General features: G+C 46.8%; 1 protein-coding gene across 1 annotated transcript; it reads right to left on the bottom strand.

Moving 5' to 3' along the window:
* Window positions 1-1125: 1125 nt before the first annotated feature.
* LOC136464860 (lysM domain receptor-like kinase 3) lies at window positions 1126-3184 on the bottom strand. The gene has a single exon (XM_066463807.1). It carries the CDS (start codon window positions 2753-2755, stop codon window positions 1445-1447), a length of 1311 nt encoding a protein of 436 aa, XP_066319904.1. The 5' UTR covers window positions 2756-3184; the 3' UTR covers window positions 1126-1444.
* Window positions 3185-23790: the final 20606 nt, after the last annotated feature.

The raw sequence follows: 23790 nt of genomic DNA, 5'->3' as shown, positions 1-23790 counted from the left end.
TTGGCTCGAGTGTCTGGCAGGAATATGCAAGGTCATCCACGATGGAACGTGGCGTTTCCAGAGGTTTTTTGTTGTCTTGTTCTTAAAAATTATATATTCAGCAAGTAAGCTTGCCATGTAGAAAGGTGAATCAATCCATCACGTAGCAATGGTTTGTGCTGCTATGACATCACAAAGCATGGCTGTGTTGTGTCATGTCCTGCATTCCTTCGACTTCAAAGAAAGACTTCAGCGCGTGTTTAGTTGCACCTCAACTTTCAAAAAAGTGCTACAGTACTTGTCACATCGAATATTTGTAGCCCGTGCATGGAGCATTAAATGTAGACGAAAAAAAACTAATTGCACAGTTTGGTGGGAAATTGCGAAACGAACGTTTTGAGCCTAATTAGTCCAGGTTTGAACACTATTTGCCAAATAAAAACGAAATTGCTACCGTAACCCTAAATTCCTAACTTCCTACACCTAAACACAGACTCAGTCTAGCTAGTATAGTAGAATTCGATGGCCATGTTCTTCCTCTCTCATGCATCGGGATCAGGTTCTTATCTCGTCTCATCTTGTGCCAGTAAATATGGTCGCAGCCATGTCGTTGCGACATGTGTGATGTACACTCCTGTGAATGGATGAACTGGAAGAGAAATCTGAGTCTCACACAGGCAACGGCAGCAGCATCCGATTCCTTGGCCGTCGTGCGTGGCGTCTACGACATGCACATCAGCACATGCCGCACTAGGCGACCTGATTCCATGGACGCTGACGCTGCCTGAAGAAAATAGGGATGCAGTTTTCTCCTCGTTGAATTGCCCATCAAAATTCAGGCACATGCACATCAACAGCAAGAAATAACAAGCCGTGGCAATTTTGTGCCAAGAGTCGGCAGGAGCAGGATCCATCCAAGAGATGCCCAGGCCATCTATCCATGCATACACGCATCATTGACCAATTTCTACAAACTCCTGGATTTCTTCCATTCACAGTTAAAAAGTGTACATCGGCCTAATCACAGCCTGACCAAATTGCATCTGACATTTACCAACCAAAGCTGTGTACGGCTAGTACCACGTATAGGCGCTTCGCTGGAAAAAACAAAAACAAAACACTGTTCTGACTAATTTATTAGGAGAGAAAAATACTATTCTGGCTAAAAAATCAAACTGAAAAGTACGGATTATAACATAAGCAAACGTAGCCATCGTGTCACTCCTTTGTACATCATCGATAAGAACAAGAGGGGAAAAACGAAGTTTAATCTATCTATGTAAAGCCTAAACTCCTCCCAAATTAACAATGAATCAATTGAGTCCAAGGCAATCTATGTCCTCAGTGGTAGTAGCGACAGCTCTATACTGCTATCTATCAGCATCTCAAATCCTCAACTCTACAGCAATCGCCAAGTCGCTTTGGCCGTCACCGGCAATGGCGTGACGGCACCGGGAACGATCCATCACCTGGGGGCGATGGAGATGGAGATGTCGGTGGGGACATTGAACTTGGCGGCCCACTCCTGCGCCTCCAGGAAGATCTTGGACACCTTTGCGGCCACCCACGCCATGTCCGGCCGCGCCAGGGGGTCCTTGGCGACGCAGCGCAGCGCCAGCGTGGTGAGCGACTCCGCCGCGTCGATGGGGAACGAGTCCCTGAGCCTGCGGTCCACCCACCGCCGCATCCCCTCCCCGCCGCCCTCCGCGACGGCGGCCGCCGCTGTGTCGATCAGCGACGTCCTCTCGTACTCGCCCGTGCCCCGGTTCACCAGGTCGTACCGCACCGGCTCCTGCCCGGACACCAGCTCCAACAGCACGACGCCGAGCGCGAACACGTCGGAGCGCCGCGACGGAGGCCCGCCCGCCACGAGCTCCGGCGCCATGTACCCGCGCGTGCCCTCGATCCGCCTCCCCCGGCTGCTGGTGCGGCGGTGGCCGCCCGAGGAGGATGAAGAGGAGGCCTTGGACTCTCCGTCGTCGTCCTTGTGCTCGATCGGGAGCTCGCCGGCGAGGTCGGCCGCGCCGAAATGCGCGATCTTGGCGCGGGGGAGGGGCCCGTCGCCGCAGACGAGGACGGATGACGCGGAGAGGCGGTTGTGGATGGTGTCGGCCTGGAGGTGGACGTAGTAGAGCGCGTCGCAGACGTCGGCGGCGAGCTGGAGGCGCGAGTGCCAGGACGCGAGCGGGGTGAAGGACGGGTTCTTGGGGTTCCGGAGCAGCACGGACAGCGGGGACGCGTCGGGGACGAGCTCGTAGGCGAGGAACAGCGTGGTGCGGTCGGGGGACGCGGCGGCGCCGAGGAGGCGCGCGATGGCGGCGTGGTGGCAGTGGCCCAGCACGGCGAGGCGCGCGGCCACGTCCCGCGCCTCGCGGCGGAGCGGGCGGCGGAAGACGGCGGCTGGGTGGCCGCGGAGCGCGCAGCGGAAGGAGTTGGACGAGGAGGGCGCGGCGGGGACGAGGCGGTGCGCGGCGGAGAAGTTGGCGGTGGCGGCGGCCAGGTCGTGGAAGGTGAAGAGGAGCGGCAGCTCCGGGAGGGAGTCGCGGAGCGCGGCGAGGGACGCCGCAGAGGAGGACGCCGTGGTGGAGGAGGAGGTGGAGTAGGATGACACCGCCGGGAAGGAGGTCGCCGTCGTGCGCGGCGAGCGGTGGTGCCGCGGCGTGGATGCCGCCGCCGCCGCGGCCGCCATGGCGGAGGAGGACGTGGAGGTGGCGGTGGCGATGGCGCTCTTGGATTTGCACATCCGATTCGGCTTGCTGGGCTTGGGGCCGACCATGGGAGGCGGCCGATCGGGGCAACCACCCGCCGCCCACCTCTTGTACTAGTACCGCGTCGTGTCGCGCTCGTGAGTCCCGGGCGTGGTGTCGATACAGGGAAGAAAGCTTGGTCCTTTTTTTCTCTCCCTTCCTTTCGCCGGCGTGCGTGAACTGGAAAATCCGGAATGGACGGATGGATGGGGAAGAGGGGCAACGGAGAAGATGGCTGGCGTTGGATTGGTCAGGTCAAAGCCAGGTCAAATACCCTACTCGTTAGGCTAATCCTAATTCTGTCCTCCTCCTTGATGATGATCACATGCTTCGTCAATTCTCACGTCTACTACTATGGTTCAAAACAATACAATTCTAGATTTGATCTGAGTAAAACTATTATAAATTCAAATAATTTATAGAAAACATTACCAGCACTTCAAATAGTGACTTTTTAGAAAGTATTTAGACTATCTCCAACGACCACGACATAAAATACAAGACCCATTCGTCCTTTAATAGCGCTACAGGCAAAGGGCTTAATACCTATTTTTGATATTCTCCAGCAGCAAGACAAAAAAAAATAATTCTTTCTACAAATGTGTCTTCAGAAGAGAGGATACTCATATTTAGGTTATGCCTCTCCTGCCACCTAAAATAGGTCTTTCGTATAGGTACTCTGTTGGAGACTATAAATATTGTGTTGAAGACCTATTTTAGGTTTGAGTTTTGCAATGAATTTTCTGTTGGAGAGAGCCTTAGCTCCGCTAATTTTGTGTGTCTGTTTATTTGTTCATATGCAATAATGAGATTATGGTCCCATTCGCTGGTCTAAAACTTGGCTGAAATTGACTGGTTTTGTGAGTGTAATGACTGGTTGATAAATAATATTTGCTGAGGGGATCAGCCGGCTGGTCTGGTGCGAACACGCCCTATGAGAGCACGTACTCTACCATTACACATTTCTGTACTAACAGTAGGGCAGACATTGTGCAGCGCAACCGGGGCCTTGTTTAGATGCCATCTAAATTCTAAGTTTTTTTATTCTCTTTCCATCACATCAATTTTTAGTCATTTGTATGGAGTATTAAATGTAGGTAAAAAAATAACTAATTACACAGTTTAGTTGGAAATCACGAGATGAATCTTTTGAGCCTAGTTGGTCCACAATTAGACAATATTTGTCAAATAAGACGAAAGTAGTACTATTCATCAGGTTCAAAAAATTTGCAAAGTGAACAAGGCCTGGTCTACCAGATGCAGCCATCAACTCAACAAGAGGAAAATATATATAAAAAAAACCTTTTTTCAAGATGCCAGCTGCTTGCATCAGTACTTTTGCCCCTTTCTTTTCTCTCTTTTTCACCTCCAGTGATGGATCGACGGTCAGATCATCATAAAGCCACGTTATTCTTTAGATCTCAAAGGGGTATATGTTTAGCGTCCAAACATCTTTTTATGCACGCATGGTGCTCGTGAATAAAGCAAAAAGGTTTCCTGGTTTGATGTAGTCCTCCAGAAAATTGATGGTCAAAGTTAGAAATACTTAACTTAGAACAAAGCTAATACAATATGTAAAAAGAACAAAAGAAGTGTGTCTTACTAGAAAATTAAGCAAGTTAACAGCTGTATAGTGCCTCTATTTCGAATTATAAAACATTTTGACTCTTCTAAATACAGAGTTTTTGCTATGTACTTAGATACACGCTATGTTTATACATAGTAAAACAATGTATATTAAAAAAATCCAATCGTCTTATAACTTTAGAATGAAAAAACTGATTAGCGAGGGACAAGTTAGTCTCTTGCTACACTCTTTATTTGGTCCTAGGATTGTTTGAATGCTTTGTATTTCAGTGTGGAGGGAGTATGTATACAAATTACAATCCCTTACCGTTTCAAAGAATATATGAAATTAGGCTATTTGATAGTAGGAGTAATTAATGGGGTGTCTGCATAGATCACACTGAGATTATTCATCTACCATATTACCACGATTCAAAGGTGATCCACCAGACCAGACAATAAATAAACTAAAAGGAGCAGAACAGAACAAATTGGAGAGCGACGTGAGTGCGTGACTTTTCCGTCCAATGTATATATCACACAAGTGTTGAATTAAACTCATTTTTTTATCTGTGCATGCCAAGACCAAGCGACCAGGGAAGCTACTGCTGAGTGCTGACGAAGATGATGCGCTAGCTCTTGGATCCAGCGTTTTGAATTTGTCCTCCTCGATCGATCGGCAGATAAATGAATCCGCTTTAATTGATGATTATTTTTTTGCGTGATTGTACGACTTGGGCACCTTCTACTCCCGTTTTAAATAAAAAGATGTTTTGATTTTTTTTTTCTGGATACATTGTTTTTATTATTTATCTAGACATAATGTACATCTAAGTGTATAGCAAAAACTATACACTTAGAAAAGTCAAAATACCTTATTATTTGGAATGGATGAAGTATTATTTTTATAACGAGCCACATTAGTTACCCTCTATACATAAACTCTAACTCATGTAATAGACTATGTCATGCATAATTTTTGTGTTTTTTGTTTTCCTTACTCGTCATTGTGTGCAGAGACACAGAAGCGGGAAGTTTCTTTCAGTTTCTAAAAAAAACATAAACTCCATCTCATGTTTATATGCAGCTACGTGCGGCCTAGCTAGCTCTTTATTTTAAATCATAAGTCGTTTCGGTTTTTTAGGCATACATAGCTATATTATGCTAGATGTACTTTAAAACTTACAATTTGAAACACAGTATCCTATTAAATATTCTTTTACGTTGTTCCATCACTACTTATATATATGTTCGACTGAAATTTGTTTGATCGTGGTGTAGTACGTAAATCAGCTGTATTTTTTTTAAAAAAAAGAAATCTACCTTAGTCTGTCACTCAAGCTCCCACTGTCCCACCCAAAATAAAAAGTAGCTATAGACCGAATGATGCACGCGATGGATATACATAATCATGTCTGCTAAGCAGATTCAGAAATCAGAACTGTACGATGTTACAGTAATCTATCTATCCGATGGGTGGCCAATTAACAAGGAGAATCATATATTCCGTCAGTTGCTAGCTTCCTGCGCGCGCGCGATATATATATATATATATATATATATATATATATATATATATATATATATATATATATATATATATATATATATATATATATAGTTTCTAGAAAGTCCAGCATATATCGATCGATCGAGCATAAGATATTTACATGATGCTGCACGCATGCGTATAATACATACTTCCATTATATATATTCACTTGGTTCTCGATCTGCTAGCTCAGCCGTGTGGTAGGTTTTGTTAGGTTAATATCCATGATGACTGATGAGATGAGCTGCGGCTACTGCTGCTTAATTACACAGCTCAGGGACGATCGCTCGATCATCTATCCTAGTCTCCTGTGATGCATATGCATGACTGGCCACCAGCTCATTGCATTGCAAGCTAATAGTACTAGTTTGTTGAAATGGGGAAGCAACAAGGAAGAAGAACGAGTCAAATAATTGGGCAGCCAAACTAACCTTTCACGATGCATTTTAATTTGTTGTTGAATGGTACGGTAGCCAATAGATACGGCGTCAGTGTTATTGCATTATTATCATTATTACATGTCATGTCATTTATATGGGCAGCTTAGTGTTTGCTCGTTCGTGCTTAGCAGTAATTAATTGTTTTTTTTTACAAGTGCAGTAGTTAATTGTTATCAGTATGATCTCAGCCGCCGCCTCAACGCAAGCTAGGTCGAACTTCTTACGGTGAAATTTTGAAAAGATAAAACTAGAGTTGACTTCATGAGTGTATGAATGATGGTAATAAACAAATTAAAGAAATGATGCCGAAAGAAGAGAACAAATTGAATCTCTCATCTCCCATCTCTCTAGTCTAGTTAGACTAAAAAGAGTAAAAGGTGGACAACTTTTCGTGCGACAAACTATCGGATCGTCTTCGGTCTGCCTCCCCTACGATCCCTGCCAACCTGTCGCCCACAACCACGACGTGCAAGGGAGGTGAAAACGGAAAGCCAACACAATCACCGCAACGAATTTTGCTTTCCTACAATCCTACCTCGCCCTCGCCTGATCGGTCACACCTGCACTCGCTCCTCACGCGGTGGATTTAGCCTTCCTCCGACGTCGCCCTCGCCCTTGCCCGCTGGCCTCACTGGACGTTGCACCCCCTTCCTCCAATCCAGATATTCCTCTCCTCTCTGTTCTTGTTTCTTGGCCCAATCTCTCTCTGTTCTTGTTTCTTGGCCTAGATCTTCATGTATACCTCTTCTCTCAGTGACTACAACCTCTCTATCTTGTGGATTTATGGTTGGATGAATGTGATTTGAGATACCCAGATAGGGATTCTTATATGTTTCTTGACCTGGTTGTCGTCCTCCGTGCGGCCGTGCTCCTCCGTCTGAGCGCGCTCTAGGCGAGGTGGCCATGGTGGCCAAGGGCGGCGGGATCTTAGTCACTCTGGCCAAGGATTGGATGTCCCGTCCGATGTTGTGCAAAGGTACGTGATATGCTCAGTGGGCACTTTGTCCTTTAACGCCCTGCTCTGCCTTGTAGCCGCTTCCTCTCCCTCGCCAACGCCACCTTCCACTCTGATTCTCGGCTACGTGGATGCTTCTCCTGGCGGGCACAGCTCGTCCTCCTGTCAGGGATCCAGGGAAAGACCTGCCTAGCAAGGAGACAATTTTTTGGTGCCAGGTTAGATCACACAAGAAGTCAAGAATGCATAACGTTTTGTTGGAGAATTGATGCGTTATAGTTTGCAGCCTCCTTTTCGAGTTTTTTTTCATGATAGTCCATACTTGTTTTCTGCTAATTGGGTGATATTATTAATAGGAGGATGCAAGTAATTTGTGTATTAATTTGCAAATGAACTTAATACAACTTAAAAGATTTTTGTGCTCCTTGAATATGTAACAGTCGGGTCTGCCACGAGTGATTGAAGCGGCATCATTACAAGGTGCTAGCCAAGCTAAGAAGCATAGAGTTAAATTCATGTTTTCAATTCTATGTATGACATGTGGGCCCAAGGCCTTGTTCTATATCCGGCACATAAGTGCCTAGCCCGCTGGGGATCGGACTCATCCAGACATTTAGAAAAGTAAATCGCCTAAGGCAGAGGGGGTTCCTCGCCGGCGTTCCTCGCACTGCTCTTGTACTTGCTTGTGGCTCACGTCGACGGCGACATCGCCGGTGCCCAGGGGTTACAAGTGGTATCAAAGACGATGTATCCTCGGCTCTGATTCCACTCCACTTCGCTCCATCCTCAGCGACGTACAGATCTGCTCGCTTTGATCTGCAGTGCGTAATTCCGGTTGGCGGGTCGATCTCTGTTCAGCATCCTAGCGGTGTTGCGACGGGGATCCCTGTTAGCAACCCTACTGGATTGGCTAATAGATAACTTGATTCAGTGCAATCAGAGTACAGGACCTCGAGGGTAAGGGAGGTCAGAGCAGAGAATGAAGGGGGAACCGGGTATAGAAGAAGAAATTGAGGAGGAAGATGAACAGTAGCCTAGGAGAGGAATGTGTTGTTCTGATTACTTGTTCGATCCCCTTCCTCTTGCCATCCTAGCCCTTTGTACTGGCTTGGCCTTGGCTTTGCTTCTGTCTGACAGCCCGGCCCCACATGGCAGTCCATCCTACACATATCCCTGACATTTCCCCTTCTTTAAATTTGGCTTGCCCCCAAGCCGATGGAGAAGTTCAAAACCATCGAGATCCCAAGGAAACTGCAGAGACTCCTCTTCTGAATATGTCGAGCTGAAGCAATCAACATTGCACTACACTTCCTTATTGGTAGCCAAGAAGCCCATATCAAGCAATATAAATTCCCTGCAGAAGACCTTGCACTTGATACATGGTGTTGCAACTAGAAAGTTCTGTCCGGTCACTTCAAGCAAGAAACACCGACAATTGCCACCACACTTCCGCTGTACTCACTGTTGAATCAATGCACAGCCAGCCATACTCACTGATAGCAAGAGCTGCAAACCACCAGGATCCCATGGCACTAATCTGAACAAGTCAACTTGAGCAAGGAAAATGGAGATCCAGCGTTCCCAAGCCCAAATCAGAATCTCTAGGAAACTAATCAAGTGGTGACCCGAGGCCTCCATAGTGAAAATGTGCAGTAACACCATAACAGTAGTTCCCATCATCTTTTCTATCTCAAAACCAAACTAAAACTCCTCATGAGCAAGAGAATTAATTACAAGTAGCAGCCACATGGCGCCAATTGGTGGTGCTTGTACAGTTGTGGTGAACTGATGCAATAGCATAATGTTGCTATTGAATTTGTACACTGGAACCAATACTTCTAGCTTGAGATGATTACCACACTTCAGACTTACCAATATGGAATTAGGAGCAGAAGGAAGAAAGTGTACAGAAGCATACTTGATTAGTTGCATGGGTAGAGAACAAAGCTCGAAAGTAAGCATATGCATGTTACTGTACCCCTCCAGATTCAGAACCACACCCGAACCAAGCAATTGGCGCTTCTTTTTAACTGGCCAAATAGAGCTCAACAATAGGAAACATCTAGGGAACCTGCACCAATCTAATGTGCCAACCAAAGTAACAGGGCCATCCAAAGCCAGCATGTTTGCTGAATGTCCGAAGATTGATAGAAGGAGCACCATAGAGCTGATAGGTCTCATCTCTGCAAGTAGTCCCCAACAACTGATGCCAAACACATGAAATAGAGAGTGAGAATCAAACTGTATGAGCCCACCACGCTTCAGCTGTACAGAATACGTTGGGATCACTAATGCAGGTAGCTGCCATGGTGCCTTCCAGAGAAAATGAAAACACAGCCATTGAGGAAGCCAAGACACTACTGGGAAGAGACAAAGCATTGCTCCAATTCCAATATGGACGCCTTGTCGAGATGGAAGAGGCCATGGTGGTTTCCAACAAATAGCCTGACCCATGGAACAACAGTTGCCCAAGGTGAAAGATGGCTAGGGAAGTGGACGTACATCAGCACTGCCACACCCAAACTCAACTTGCACATGTGTTGGTGGGCATGGTTGGTGTTGATTGACTCCTAGTGACATACGACTCGGCAGCTCGAAGCCAATGCAGATGTTGTAGAAGATGTCTGCATGCAGTGACAATTCCTTGAACACCTGGCATGCACCTGAGCTGGCATGCTCCAGAGATATCGAACTCAACCTAGCAGGGCTTGGGGTTGAGGCACCTAGAAGTGTAGATGTCATTGATGACGTTGGAGTAGCCTCAGCAACGTGTGTCGACCAAGTCATCCCGTGGGACCCTTTTGCGGCCATGGCTGGTGGGAGGCCACTGAGGACATCGCCGAGGCCGCTGGTCGTGCTCCAGCGGAGCATCTCCTCCTCCCAGAGTGCGCCGATGGGGACGTCGGCAAAGCTGCTGTCGCCGGTCGGGCAAATCATCGAACATGTGGCCTGCGCTGACCTCGTAGCCATCACCCAAGCCAGCAGCCCACCACCTACAACCCCCACAGCATCGGGGCAGAGTGTGGTAGCCACGGGAGGGCCATCATGACCGTTGGCTCGGTCGAGCGGCGCGTCGACGTGGGTGACGCCAGACTCCGGGTCATCATCAAGGGAGCCATCGTAGCCACCGAGTGGGGTGGCACGGAGCACACACACGACGGGGCCAAGGCAGACGCAGTGGAGAAGGCCGAGGTCGTCGGGCGCAAAGTCATTGTGGAGCCGCTGTATGTTTACACCGACAAAGACGTGGCTGCTGGCACCCATCCCCTCAGCGCGGATGATAGGGCGCCGCTCCTGCTTGGTGCATGCTATGAGAAAGAAGGGCTGCGCCTCCATCTGCACCAACGACATGGATGGGGAGGCATAGAGAGGCCTCCAGCGGTGGGAAAGCACCTCCGTGCGCACGACATTCTTGATGGGGAGGCGAGAGACGATGTCGCGGAGGAGTACATCTAGAAGGAGGCTGAGGCGGTCGAGGTCGACGATGTCATCGAGCGCGGTGGCTAGGCGATGAGGACTCTCCATGGCGTCGAGCATGGCTTGGACCGCCGCGGGGCTGAGGTTGTGCTCGTCGATGGAGGCAGAGTCAAGCACGGGAGCGGGCTCATGGATGACATCGAGTAACGCAACGGGGACATTGGAGGTGAGGCCACCCTCAATGTGGATCTAGTCGGAGGTGATGGAGTCATCGTGGTATGAGGTGGATAGCTAAACCATCGGCGGCGACGGCGTGGTAGCGATGGCGGTGGAGGCTGGCTCGTTGAAGGACTATCGGAGGCCACCAAACTTAGACTCCAACTCCTTGCGCATCGCGCGAATCTCGGCCAGGAGCAACTAGTAGTCGAGAGAACCCATGGAGTAGTGGTGGTGGATTTCATGGTGCTGCAGGATTTGGCTCTGAGTACCAATTTGTTAGCAACCCTACTGGATTGGCTAATAGATAACTTGATTCAGTGCAATCAGAGTATAGGACCTCGAGGGTAAGGCAGGCCAGAGCAGAGAATGAAGGGGGAACTGGGTACATAAGAAGAGACTGAGAAGGAAGATGAACAGTAGCCTAGGAGAGGAATGTGTTGTTCTGATTACTTGTTCGATCCCCTTCCTCTTGTACTAGCTTGGCCTTACCTTTACTTCTGTCTGACAGCTTGCCCCACATGGCCGTCCATCCTACACATATCCCTGACAATCCCGTAGGTCCATCCTTTAGGTTGCACTGGGTCAGCGATGGATTTGGCTTCGTCTTCCTCTCGGCGCAAGCTGCTACCTCCCCAACCCCGATCCACCACCACCAACGTACCACGACACCGACAGCCACTGTTCTTCACCGATTTCATCCTTTACGGCATGGATCTCGACTAGGGGACTACATCGGCAACACACGGTTCGGTGGCGTGAACCATCGGTGAGCTCAGATCTCCAGCTTGCCTAGTGATTCTCTTGCACGCGTAGATCAGCAGTGAGGGTTGCAGGACAATTGTTCTCTCATAAAATTCCATAGCAATCTGGTTTACTGGCCGTGCGGTGGTGTTTGGAGGGGAGGTGTCCATCGGCTTGGGTTTTGGGGCAGTGTTCCTGTGTGAAATTCCTCGACCGAGCCTCACTTCTAGGCGGCGGTGATAATTGTTATGGTGTAGCATGCTATAGGGGAGGATTGCATCCAAACCTGTTGCTCCACCAGTTTCCACCATGGCGGCTCCTATTAAGCCTTCTAAGCAGACCCAGATACTGCTCAATCAAATGTCGAAGAATATAGATGAGGAGAAAACCAAATGGGATCAGGTGATGGAAAACTTTGATTTGCTATATGCTCGTATCAACGATATGGGTATCACTCAGCAAGAGCTGAAGACCCAAATACAGTTGAACAATACCAAGGTAGAGCAGTGTTCCAAGGATCAAAAGTTTATTGCCCAGCAAGTTCAAGCCAATGGACAAGCAGTTGCTCAGCTCACATTGTGTTAATTTGAGGAGGAAAACAGGTCTGTCAGTACTAGCTCAGAGTCCCTGATTGAGGAAGAGGAGCAGGAATTCCAGAATGTGTTTGCCAAGCACAAGCTAACTAGCAGACCTGAACATTCTAGAGCACCTCGACACAAGGATGACAATGCTAAACATGAGTCTATTCCACATGCTTTGCCAAAATGTACTTTCCTAAGTTTGATAGCACTCTCCCCAAGATCTGGATTGATAATTGTGCAAATTATTTCTCCATCTATTCTATACCAGCTTTAGTTTGGCTATCTTCTGCAACCATGCACCTTGAGGGGAATGCATCAAAGTGGTGGCAGGCATATAAGCAACAACACACTAAAATCTCTTGGTTATCCTTCTGTTTGGCAATTGAGCAGGAATTTGGGTCTGATGACTATAGAATAGCTCTCACAGATTTGATCACACTCAAGCAGACTGGCACTATAGGGGAGTACACTACACAGTTTCAAGCTCTACAATTTGATATCACAATGCACAGTTGCCATTATGATGACCTATTTTTCACATCTCACTATATCAGTGGTCTAAAAGATGAGATCAGGGCTGTGGTCGAACCTCAGATGCCAACCACAGTCAATAGAGCAGCCATTATTGCTAGAATTCAACAGAAGGTTGTGGACCGAAGCAAATTCAAGTATCAGCGTGCAAACAATACCAACAGGCCAAACAATGTTCACAAGGGTGATACTAAGCCTATCCAAGCTACTGGCACTTTATGGAGAGACAGACAACTTAGAGATTATAGGAAGGCTAATGGATTGTGCTACAATTGTGGAGAGAAGTTTGAACCAGGCCACAATGACATTTGTTCCAAGAAAATGAAAGCCCATGCAAATGCTATGGTGGTCAATGATCTAGACAGGGAACTCAGTGATGATGTACTCAATCAGCTAGCCATAGAAGATGCTTTACCTGAGCAATTCTACCAGTTGTCTCTGAATGCTATTTCCAGTTTAGACCATAGTAACTATATAAAACTCAAGACCAAGGTGCATGACAAGGTGATGCTTGTTTTGGTGGACACTGGGAGTTCCCACAATTTTGTCAGCTCAAATTTTGTTCAGCTGGCTGGTCTCTCAACTGTCACTATGCCCAAAGAAAGGTTAACTTAGCAAATGGAGAATGGATGGTGACTGATAAGTTGGTCTCTCCACTTTAGTGGTATTGTCAAGGGCAAACTTTGTCTTCACATATGATTGTGCTAGATATGCACCCATATGATGCCATTCTTGGGTTTGATTGGCTCCAACAACACAGTCCTATGAATTGTGATTGGGCAAACAAAACATTGGAATTCAATGAAAATGGTAGACCAGTGAAGTTACAAGGCCTGTAGCAGCCACCTCTGGAGCTTCACTCTATCTCTGCTACTAAGGTGTTTAATTTAGTGAAAGGCAATGATGTATGGGCATTTGTCTCGGTGGATCAAATTCCTTCTGAACCTGTTCCTAAGCCTAAGAACACTGCTAGTCAACCTCAGGCTATTACCACACTACTATAGTCATATTAGGATGTCTTTACTGATCCCAAATAGTTACCACCTCAGAGAAGTTATGACCATGCTATTCCAATAGTGCCTGGCTCCATACCAATTAATTCTAAACCTTATCACTATTCTCCTCACCACAAATCTGAGATAGAACATCGGGTTTAGGAACTATTATAGGCTGGTCTAATTGCCCACAGCCATAGTCCTTTTGCATCCCCAGTCTTGCTAGTCAAGAAAAAAGATGGGTCCTAGAGATTTTGTGTGGACTACAGGAAGTTGAATGCGGTGACCATTAAAAATAGGTTTCCAATTCCTATTATAGAAGAAATCTTGGATGAGTTGAATGGGGCTAAGCTGTTCACCAAACTAGACATGAGGTCTGTTAAGTAATCTGTTGCTCCCCTTGTGTGAACGCACGGTGGGGACAGGCGACGTCGAAAAAGGCTCCCTGCTGTTGCACTATAGCACCTGCAGGAGCAGGCGTCGAATGGCTCACCTTTCGCACTATAGCTACAACAGGGGCAGGTGCCAAAGTCAGCCCTGCTATCACATCTAGTCACTATAGTAGCATGGTAGCCTGATATGTCTGTACTAGTGTTGATAGATAGAGTTGTATATATAGTTTGCCACTGCAACTCAGTAAAGAGAGCGAGTTTAGTTTGCCATCTCCTCTGTAGAGCTCCGGCCAACACTAGTGCTTGATCTGTGTGTACTCTATTCTCCCTCCTTTCTTCTACCTCAGATCATAGTGTGTGGTCGGACAACGATAGTCATGGTCAATAATGCTGGTGAGTGGCCGGCTCATCCGTGTCGGTGATCCTATGGGCAAACAAGTGGTATCGGAGCCGTACAAGCGCCGTTGTCGAACTAACCATTGGAGATGACGGACAGTTTTTAGACGGACAACAGTAGCGGCACTGTTGTGGCTGCCTAGCCACGATAGGAGGTTGTTGTACACATGGTACGGGAGGTCAGCGGCACCAGTTGGCCGACACTGACTTGCACCAACTATGGCGAGTGGTCGGTGATCATGAAGGTCAAGCTTAGAGCCCGATGGCTCTAGAATGCTATTGATAAGGACACCGAAAATGAAGAAGACATGTTAGCATTGAAGGCTATCCTCGCTACTGTACCAGCGGAGTACAGAAAGCCGTTGGGGGCAAAGAGCTCTACTAAGGAGGCGTGGGAGGCCATTGCGGCGATGTGCGTCGGTTCTGACCGCGTAAAGAAGGCAACGGCCTAGCTTCTAAGGCAGGAGTAAGCCAACATCAAATTCAAGAATGGTGAATCGGTGGAGGACTTTTCCCTCCACCTGTAGATGCTCATCAGCAAGCTGAAGAGCCATGGCGTCACCATCGATGAAGAAGAGGTGGTCTCCAAGTATCTCCACTCCGTGCCAACAAAGTACATCTAGATCGCTCTCTCCATAGAGACGATGCTGGATCTATCCACCCTCACCATTGAGGATGTGACTGGTCGGTTGTGGGCGATGGATGAGCACCTAGAATAGGCGACAACAATGAAGGATAGCGACAAGCTAATGCTGATAGAAGAGGAGTGGGCTACCTAGAGGAACTCTGGGGTAGCCTACTCTAGCCGCGGTGGCGATGGCAAGCGTCGTGGCAAGGCTTCTTTAGAGAAGAAGAAGCGGGTCAACCCCAACGCCTGTCAGCACTGTGGGAAGACAGGCCACTGAGCAAGGGAGTGCCCAAATTGCAAGTAGGAAAAGAAGGCTGAAGCTCATCTGGCATAGGCTGATAATGATGATGAGGCCACTATCCTGATGGCGATGTTCTGTTCAATGCACGACATTGAGGCCGAGGAGAAGGAAGAGGTGATGGCCGTGGAAGGGCCTAGGAAGGTCCTCAAGGCTATCAACCTCAACGAACCATGTGCCCAAGTCCACCTTGGATGCATGGGCGGTGAGCAGGAGCAGCGGTGGTATCTGGACTCTAGCGCGAGCAACCACATGATGGGCTTCAAGGAAGCCTTCTTCGAGCTCGACGACAACATGTCTAGCACAGTGAAGTTCAGTGACGGCTCAAGGGTGGCAATCCGAGGGTGTGACACAATCATCTTCAGGTGCCAGAACAGTGAGCACTGCATGCTAACGAATATATATTATATCCTGTAGCTGTATTCAAGCATCATCAACATTGGCCAGCTAGATGAGCACGGTAGCGAGGTACTGATCAAGGACGGTGTCCTCACTATCAGGGACAAGGAACAACGCCTTCTTTCTAAGGTGAAGAGGTCCTGGAACTGGTTGTACCTGCTTGACTTGAAGGTAGAGCAGTCGATGTGCCTGGCAGCATGGTACACTGAGGAGCCGTGGCTGTGGCATGCCCAATTTGGCCATCTCAGCTTCGACATGCATGGTCGGCTGGAGAAGATAGTTCGAGGGCTACCCCACATCAAGGATGGAGGCGAGCTATGTGACAGCTGCCTAACCAAGAAGCAGAGGAGGCTACCATTCCCAAAGGTAGTCAAGTATCATATGGCAGACGCTCTCGAGCTCATCCACGGCGATCTCTATGGGCCAATCACGCCAGCCACAAATGGTGGTCGATAGTACTTCCTCCTACTCGTGGATGATTGCAGTCGCTATATGTGGCTACAACTCCTAACGAGCAAGGATGAGGCGGCAATGGCGATCTAGAAGTTTAAGAAGCGCATGGAGGTGGAGAGTGGTAAGAAGTTGCGCGTGCTGAGGACTGATCGTGGCGATGAATTAACTTTGGTGGAGTTAGCCACATACCGCGCGAATCAGGGTGTGGTGCGACACCACACTGCGCCGTACTCGCCACAACAGAATGGCATGGTGGAGCGATGGAACCAGATGATGGTCGACATGGCTTAATCCATGATGAAGGCCAAGGGCATGCTGGGCAGGTTCTAGGGTGAGGCGGTGACAATGGTAGTGTTCATCCTCAACCACACACCCACCAAGGCCCTAAAGGGCAAGACGCCATTCGAAACTTGGTATGAGCGCAAGCCGAACGTGTCCTTCCTCTAGACATTCGGCTGCATTGGCCACGTCAGGAAGACGAAGTCGATCCTCACCAAGCTAGAGGACAGGAGCACACCGATGGTGCTCTTGGGCTACGCAGAGGGTACCAAGGTGCACCAGCTCTATGACCCACGTAGAGACAAGGTGCTTGTCTCACGCGATGTCATGCTTGACCAGAAGGTGGCCTAGGACTAGAACAGTCCGAGCACGGGGGAAGCTGGTGGCTTCACCAGCACCTTTGTTGTCGAGCACTTGGTCATCCACGGTGGTGGAGACGCTAGAGAGGAGGTGCAGACCACTCCAGCAACAGAGCCGGGCACTCCTGGGGCAGTACCGAGCACTCTGAGAGTTGTGCTAAACACTCTAGGAGTGGTGCCAAACGGTCCTGCAGTGGTGTCGACCACTCTAGGATGGGTGCCGAGCACTCCCATAGCAAAGACAAGAGATCTTGAAGTGGTGCCAACCACTATAAGACTAGGGCTAAGCACTCCTGCAGTGGTGCCGATCACTCTAGGAGTGGTGACGAGCAGTCTAGGAGTAGTGCCGAGCGCTGCAGCCGGGGTATCGAGCACTCCAGGTGTTGTGCCGAGTACTACGGCAGGACAGGGAACTCCATCAACGCTGATCGAGTTTGCCTCATCTCTAAGTGACATCACTGAGTTCGTGGATGCCTTCAACGACGATATGTGGACGACTTAATCGTCATCGACGCACGTGCGGAGGACATTGACAGCTTCAAGCATGAGATGGTGTCTCATTTTCAAATGAGCAATCTTGGCACGCTCTCCTACTACCTTGGCATTGAGGTGAGATAGAGGAAGGAGGCGCTCATGCTCAGTCAGAGCGCATATGCCTCAAAGCTATTAGAACGGAGCGACATGGCTGAGTGCAAGCCATGCGTGACTCTAATGGAGAAGTGACTGAAGCTAACGAAGGCCAGTACCATAGCAAAGATAGATGTAACACTCTATTGGAGCATCGTCGGTGGTCTGCGCTACCTAGTCCACACGAGGCCAGATATTGCGCTCACCGTGGGCTACGTCAGCCGCTTCATGGAGGATCCTAGAGAGGATCACTAGGCTATGGTTAAGTGGCTGTTGCACTATGTCAAGGGGATGGTGGATTAGGGGGTCATCTTCCCCAAGACCGGTGGAAGTAGGTTGCAACTCACTGTGTTCAGCGATGCAGATATGGTGGGGGACATCGATGGACGGCGGAGCACCTCTAGCGTGCTCATCTTCCTCCAGTCGGCTCCTATCTCATGGTTGTCGCTGAAACAGAAGGTGGTGGCACTATCCACGTGCGAGGCAAAGTATGTGGCGGTGGCAGCCATAATGGCATGCCAAGCTATGGGGCTACACCGGCTGCTAGGCGAGCTAACTGGTGTGGAAGCTCACCCACTAGCACTGATGGTGGACAACCAGCCTGCCATCACCCTCGTGAAGAATCTAGTTCTCCACGATCAGAGCAAGCACATTGATGTTAAGTTCTATTTCCTTAGGGACTGTATCGATGGAGGGCAGATCATCATCGAGTTCATCTTTGACTCATGGAGCTAAAGAAGATGATCAGCATGGAGGGGGTTCAAGGGTTAGCAGCAGGATTAGGGAAAGAATTATTAAGTAATTTGCACCTTCCCTTATGTGAACACACGACAGGGATAGGCAGCATCAAAAAAGGCTCCCTGCTGTTGCACTGTAGCAGCTGCAGGGGCAGACGCCGAATGGCTCAGCTGTCGCACTATAGCCACAGCAGGGGTAGGCGCTAAAGTCAGCCCTGCTATCACATCTAGTCACTGTAGCAGTATGGCAGCCTGACATGTCTGTACTAGTGTTAGATGGATAGAGTTATATATATAGTTTGCCACAGCAACTCAGTAAAGAGAGCGAGTTTAGTTTGCCATCTCCTCTGCAGAGCTTCGGCCAACGCTGGTGCTTGAGCTGTGTGTGTTTACTCTATTCTCCCTCCCTTCTTCTACCTCAGATCATAGTGTGTGGTCGGACAACGAATGTTGTGGTTGACAACATTGGTGAGTGATCGGCTTACCCATGCCGATGATCCTATGGGCTAACAATGTCTGGGTATCATCAGGTCAGGATGTTACTAGAAGATGAGCACAAAACTGCTTTTAAAACTCACCAGGGTCACTACCAATTTAAGGTAATGCCATTTGGTTTGACAAATGCTCCTGCTACCTTTCAATGTATCATGAATCGGATTTTGCACCCTTTTCTCAGACAGTTTGTCCTAGTATTCCTAGATGATATACTGATTTACAGGAAGAACTTGGCTGACCATGTTAGTCATTTAGAGCAAATGTTGGATGTGTTAAGAAGAAACAAACTTTACTTGAAAGCATCTAAGTGTACTTTTGCTCAAGATAGTTTGGAATATTTAGGGCATATAATCTCATCCAAAGGTGTGGGTACAGATCCCAACAAAATTCATGCTATGCTCCATTGGCCAGTCCCAACCTCAGTTACAGAACTTAGAGCATTCCTAGGACTCACAGGGTACTACAGAAGGTTTGTTAAGAACTATGGAGTTATGGCCAAGCCTTTGACTCAGCTTCTTAGGCTCAAGCAATTCAAATGGAACCAGGCTACGCAACATGCATTTGATAAGATAAAGGTGGCCCTAACAAGGACACCTATGTTAGCATTGCTTGATTTCCAATAGTCATTCACTATAGAGATAGATGCCTGTCAGCATGGTATTGGGGCAGTGCTCATGCAACAGGGTCAACCAATTGCTTATCTCAGTAAAGCCCTAGGTGAGAAGCATAAGAACTTGTCCCTCTATGAGAAAGAGTTCTTAGCACTGATAATGGAAGTTGAAAAATGGAGACATTATTTACAGAGATAGGAGTTCATAATTGTCACTGACCACAAATCTCTTGCTTATTTAAATGATCAGAACCTTCATTCTAACATGCAAAGAAAAGCCATGACAAGGCTGATGGGTATGCATTTTAAAATTGTGTACATACAAGGCAAGGAAAACATTGCTGCAGATGCCTTGTCCAGAGTTGCCCACATGATGGTTGTGCAGGCTATGTCCACTATCAAACCAACTTGGGTGCAAGAAATATTGAACTCATATGCAGCTGACCCTCAAGCACAGCAAATGTTGGCCAAGTTAGCTATTGTCAATCCAGATGCAACTGGTTTCTCTCTTGAGCAAGGCCTCATCAAACACAAAGGTAATATTTGGATTGAGCAGAACTCAGCTCTCCAAACAAAACTTATAGCTGCATTTCATTCTAGCCCACTAGGGGCCATTCAGGAGTTCCTGCCACATATTACAAGATCAAGAAACATTTTTCTTGGAAAGGACTTAAGCAAGATGTGGAGAGTTTTATCAAATAGTGTGCTACATGTCAGCAAGCTAAACATTCTCTGCAACATCCAATGGGATTACTACAGCCATTACCCATTCTCGAGGGAGTTTGGAGAGATTTGTTAATGGATTTTATTGAGGGTTTGCCAAAATCAGAGGGACACAGTGTCATACTGGTAGTAGTCGATAGGCTTAGTAAGTTTGCTCATTTCATACCATTGAAGCATCCTTATATAGCATCTACCATAGCACAAGTATTTATGGACAATGTGGTTAAACTGCATGGGTTTCCTAACTCTATAGTGACTGACAGAGACACTATCTTTTTGAGTCATTTCTGGAAAGAATTGTTCAAACTATACAAAGTCAATTTACACTTAAGTACAACATACCATCCCTAGATAGATGGGCAAATAGAGAGGGTGAACCAATGTTTGGAGATGTTTCTGAGATGTTCAGTCCAGGATTCACCAAAAGATTGGAAATCTTGGTTGTCCTTTGCTGAACTTTGGTACAATTCTTCCTACCATGGTTCCCTGGGTTGCTCCCCTTTCAAAGCGCTCTATGGGTATGAGCCCAACATAGGAGCTGCCCCAACAATGTCTAAAAACACATCTACTTCTGTTGCTGAAGTGATTTCAAACAAAATGCTCACCTGTAATCCAAAAAACATCATTTGGCACAAGCCCATAATCGAATGAAGCTGATGGCTAATAAGAAACGCACAGATTGTCATTTCAAGTTGGGGATCAAGTTCTTCTGAAGCTACATCCCTACACACAATCTTCTGTTGCTAATAGACCATACCCTAAGTTAGCCTATAAGTACTTTGGGCCATACAGAGTGTTGGAGCGCATCGGAGCAGCGTCTTATCACCTTGAGTTGCCTTATAATGCCATGATCCACCTATTTTTCATATATCTCAACTCAAACCTTTCATCCCTGATTATACTCTAGTCTTCGAATCCCTTCTAGTGACCACAGATTTGGAAGATGTAGTAGCTGTACCGGAGATGATCATCGATCACCGGCTTGTCAAGAAAGGGAATTGAGCCATTCCGTAGGTACGCATTACATGGAGTGGGTTACCACAGAGCACTGCTACCTAGGAAGATTATCATGTACTAAAGCAACGCTTTCCGAAGGCACTAGCTTGGGGTCAAGCTGAATCTTCAGCGGGGGGAGGTGTAATAGCCGGGTCTACCATGAGTGATTGAAGCGACATCGTTACAAGGTGCTAGCCAAGCTAAGAAGCGTAGAGTAAAATTCATGTTTTCAATTCTATGTATGACATGTGGGCCCAAGGCCATGTTCTATATTCGGCGCATAAGTGCCTAACCCGCTGGGGATCGGACTCATCCAGACATTTAGAAAAGTAAATCGCCTAAGGTAGAGGGGGTTCCTCGCTGGCATTCCTCACACTGCTCTTGTACTTGCTTGCGGCTCACGTTGACGGCGACATCACCGGCGGCCAAGGGGGTTACAGAATATGACATCCTACTACTGTCGCATGCATAATTTGCATATAGCTCGATGGACAATCAATTTGCTACATAAATATATGGTTTGGATCTATATCTTGTTTTAGTGATAAAACCTACACAAAATTAAGATTGAGGTAGTGGTGATCTAGGCCGTAATGGACCGCATAATAGAGTGGGTGGCATAAATACCTGCTGTCTACAAATAGGCATTCTTGTTAAAGGATTGTTTAGCCCAATTGTCTTACTGAATTAGATTTGACATCCCCTTTTCACTTTTAGGAAATCTCATACATGTATACACACTCCTGGTTCTCCGCCCATGGTACCAGAAGAGCTCACAAAGGCAAACTTGTCATCCGCTTTAGATAGTGCGGACATCTTCTACTTTGATGTGCGATGGCATGGCACTGCTTTGTTTATTGCAGACGGGAAATTTCTTCCAGATATGGCTCCCAATAGGAAAGTTATTTTAATTTTGTTCATGTTGTTAGCATCATATAACTTATGTTGCATTAATGTGACACATAAGCCTTTTTATGGTTAGTTTTCTCCTTTCTGCACTGCTACTAAGACTGACCTGTGTTTATGGAACAATCCAGTGCAGACAAGTCAAAGAAAAGTCCCTATTTTGATAGATGCTGAAAGAAAGAGGGAGGGGCTAGACGAGATTCTCAATTTTGCATCTTACATTGTATGCTCTGCAAAGTTTCCTTAGGTAAGCTATTTGGGTTGCAAAAGAGCATAAGTGCGTAACTGCATAATCCTGCCCAAGACACCCCTAGTACCAGCTTCTCCTTGTAGCAATGTAAATAGCTTACATTCCCTATGGCTAAGGCAAGAATTCTCTTTATATACTTCTCATGGTATAAGGCCCGTTGTCATATTGTTTGTGATGCCAAAGTGTGGTGCCTTTGTTTTACTGTAATCTAGCTTAGAGCGGTAACTGTAGTTGGATTAGCGTAATCAAATCTGGTGGTTGCTAACAAAATTTCCTTGTGCTAGTTTGGACTTTTGGTACACTAAAGCCTTTGGCCTTTAGCATATGTTTAGCACTTTTAGTTCTTTGGTATCTTGTTGATTAGTGATTACATTCTTTCCACATGATCTATATTTGTAGGCTTGGATAGGAGCCTCATCAATACCTGTTGCTTTAGTATCCATGCTTCCAAGGTTACCAAACATCAAATTTGTTATTGTAACCATAGGGGAGAACGGTTGCTTAATGTTTGGGAGAAGCATGGCAGGTTCGTTTACTGTAGATCTTTGTGTTAATGTTAGCTAAGTACTTGAGATAAGACATGGGTACACGTACAGTGGATTATGTATTCTATCGATAGAGGATCTAGTGATATATTTAATCCTTTTTTGGAAAAAACACGTTGCAGATGCTTCCGAGGCAGGGGAAATAGATGTAGAGACTTTATTCGAAACACTAGAGAAGAAAGTTGACCAGAGTTCTACTATAACAAAATGAATTTCAGCCAAGGTATGATGTCTTACAATGCTTCCTGGTCTGGGTGTATTTTGGTATGATGCCTTACAATGCTCATGGTCTGGTTGTATTTTGGTATATTCAAATGAGCCCAAAAGATTATGGAACTGGTATGGATAGATAGGGTTTGATTTAAGATGATTTTATGATGAACAATCAATGAATTGGAGTTATTGTAATTGGCATATTGATTTTACAAGTTAGAATGTGGGTTAGCCTCCTCAATTGTTTTGTTCGAATGATGTGCTTTAATGTGTCTTTTTCCAAAAATATATTGCTAGCACTTGAATTATCAACCATCCATAAATATAAAGATTGTTCTGTTTATCTTTTTCTGCTTCTTTGATCTCTTTGCTAAAATTCATGCTGGTGATCTCTATTCCAAGCCGACTAGAACTACATTAGCAAGCCCGATGCATCGACGAGAGCTGTGCAGTAGCAGGCCCAACGCATCTCATCTCAAGCTCCCCGTACCTTGATCTTCACGCAGGTTCATTTACTTTCTACACAAACCAAAGTCATGTTCCTGTTCCTGGAGATCATGCAAAAATTAACATGCTATAGGCTCAATCAGTTCATTCTAACTCTAAATAACTCTATGTTTGTTTGTGGGATAGAGAGGGTGATTTACTCGACCTGACAAAGTGACAATAGTGACACCTTGTCACACCACTAAAAGAGTGGTCTTGCATAAATAAAATTTAAACAATCAGACAATATAAATTGTAGCCATGTGTATTTTCAGA

This window comes from Miscanthus floridulus, chromosome 7 (genome assembly GCF_019320115.1).
Source record: "Miscanthus floridulus cultivar M001 chromosome 7, ASM1932011v1, whole genome shotgun sequence".
Classification (NCBI taxonomy): domain Eukaryota; kingdom Viridiplantae; phylum Streptophyta; class Magnoliopsida; order Poales; family Poaceae; genus Miscanthus; species Miscanthus floridulus.
The sequence above is the reverse complement of the archived record's forward strand: the minus strand, read 5'-3'. Positions and strand labels throughout refer to the sequence as shown.

Bases quoted from the DNA above. Each gene is read 5' to 3' on its own strand.
- LOC136464860 (XM_066463807.1), bottom strand. From the start codon at position 2,755: ATGGTCGGCCCCAAGCCCAGCAAGCCGAATCGGATGTGCAAATCCAAG.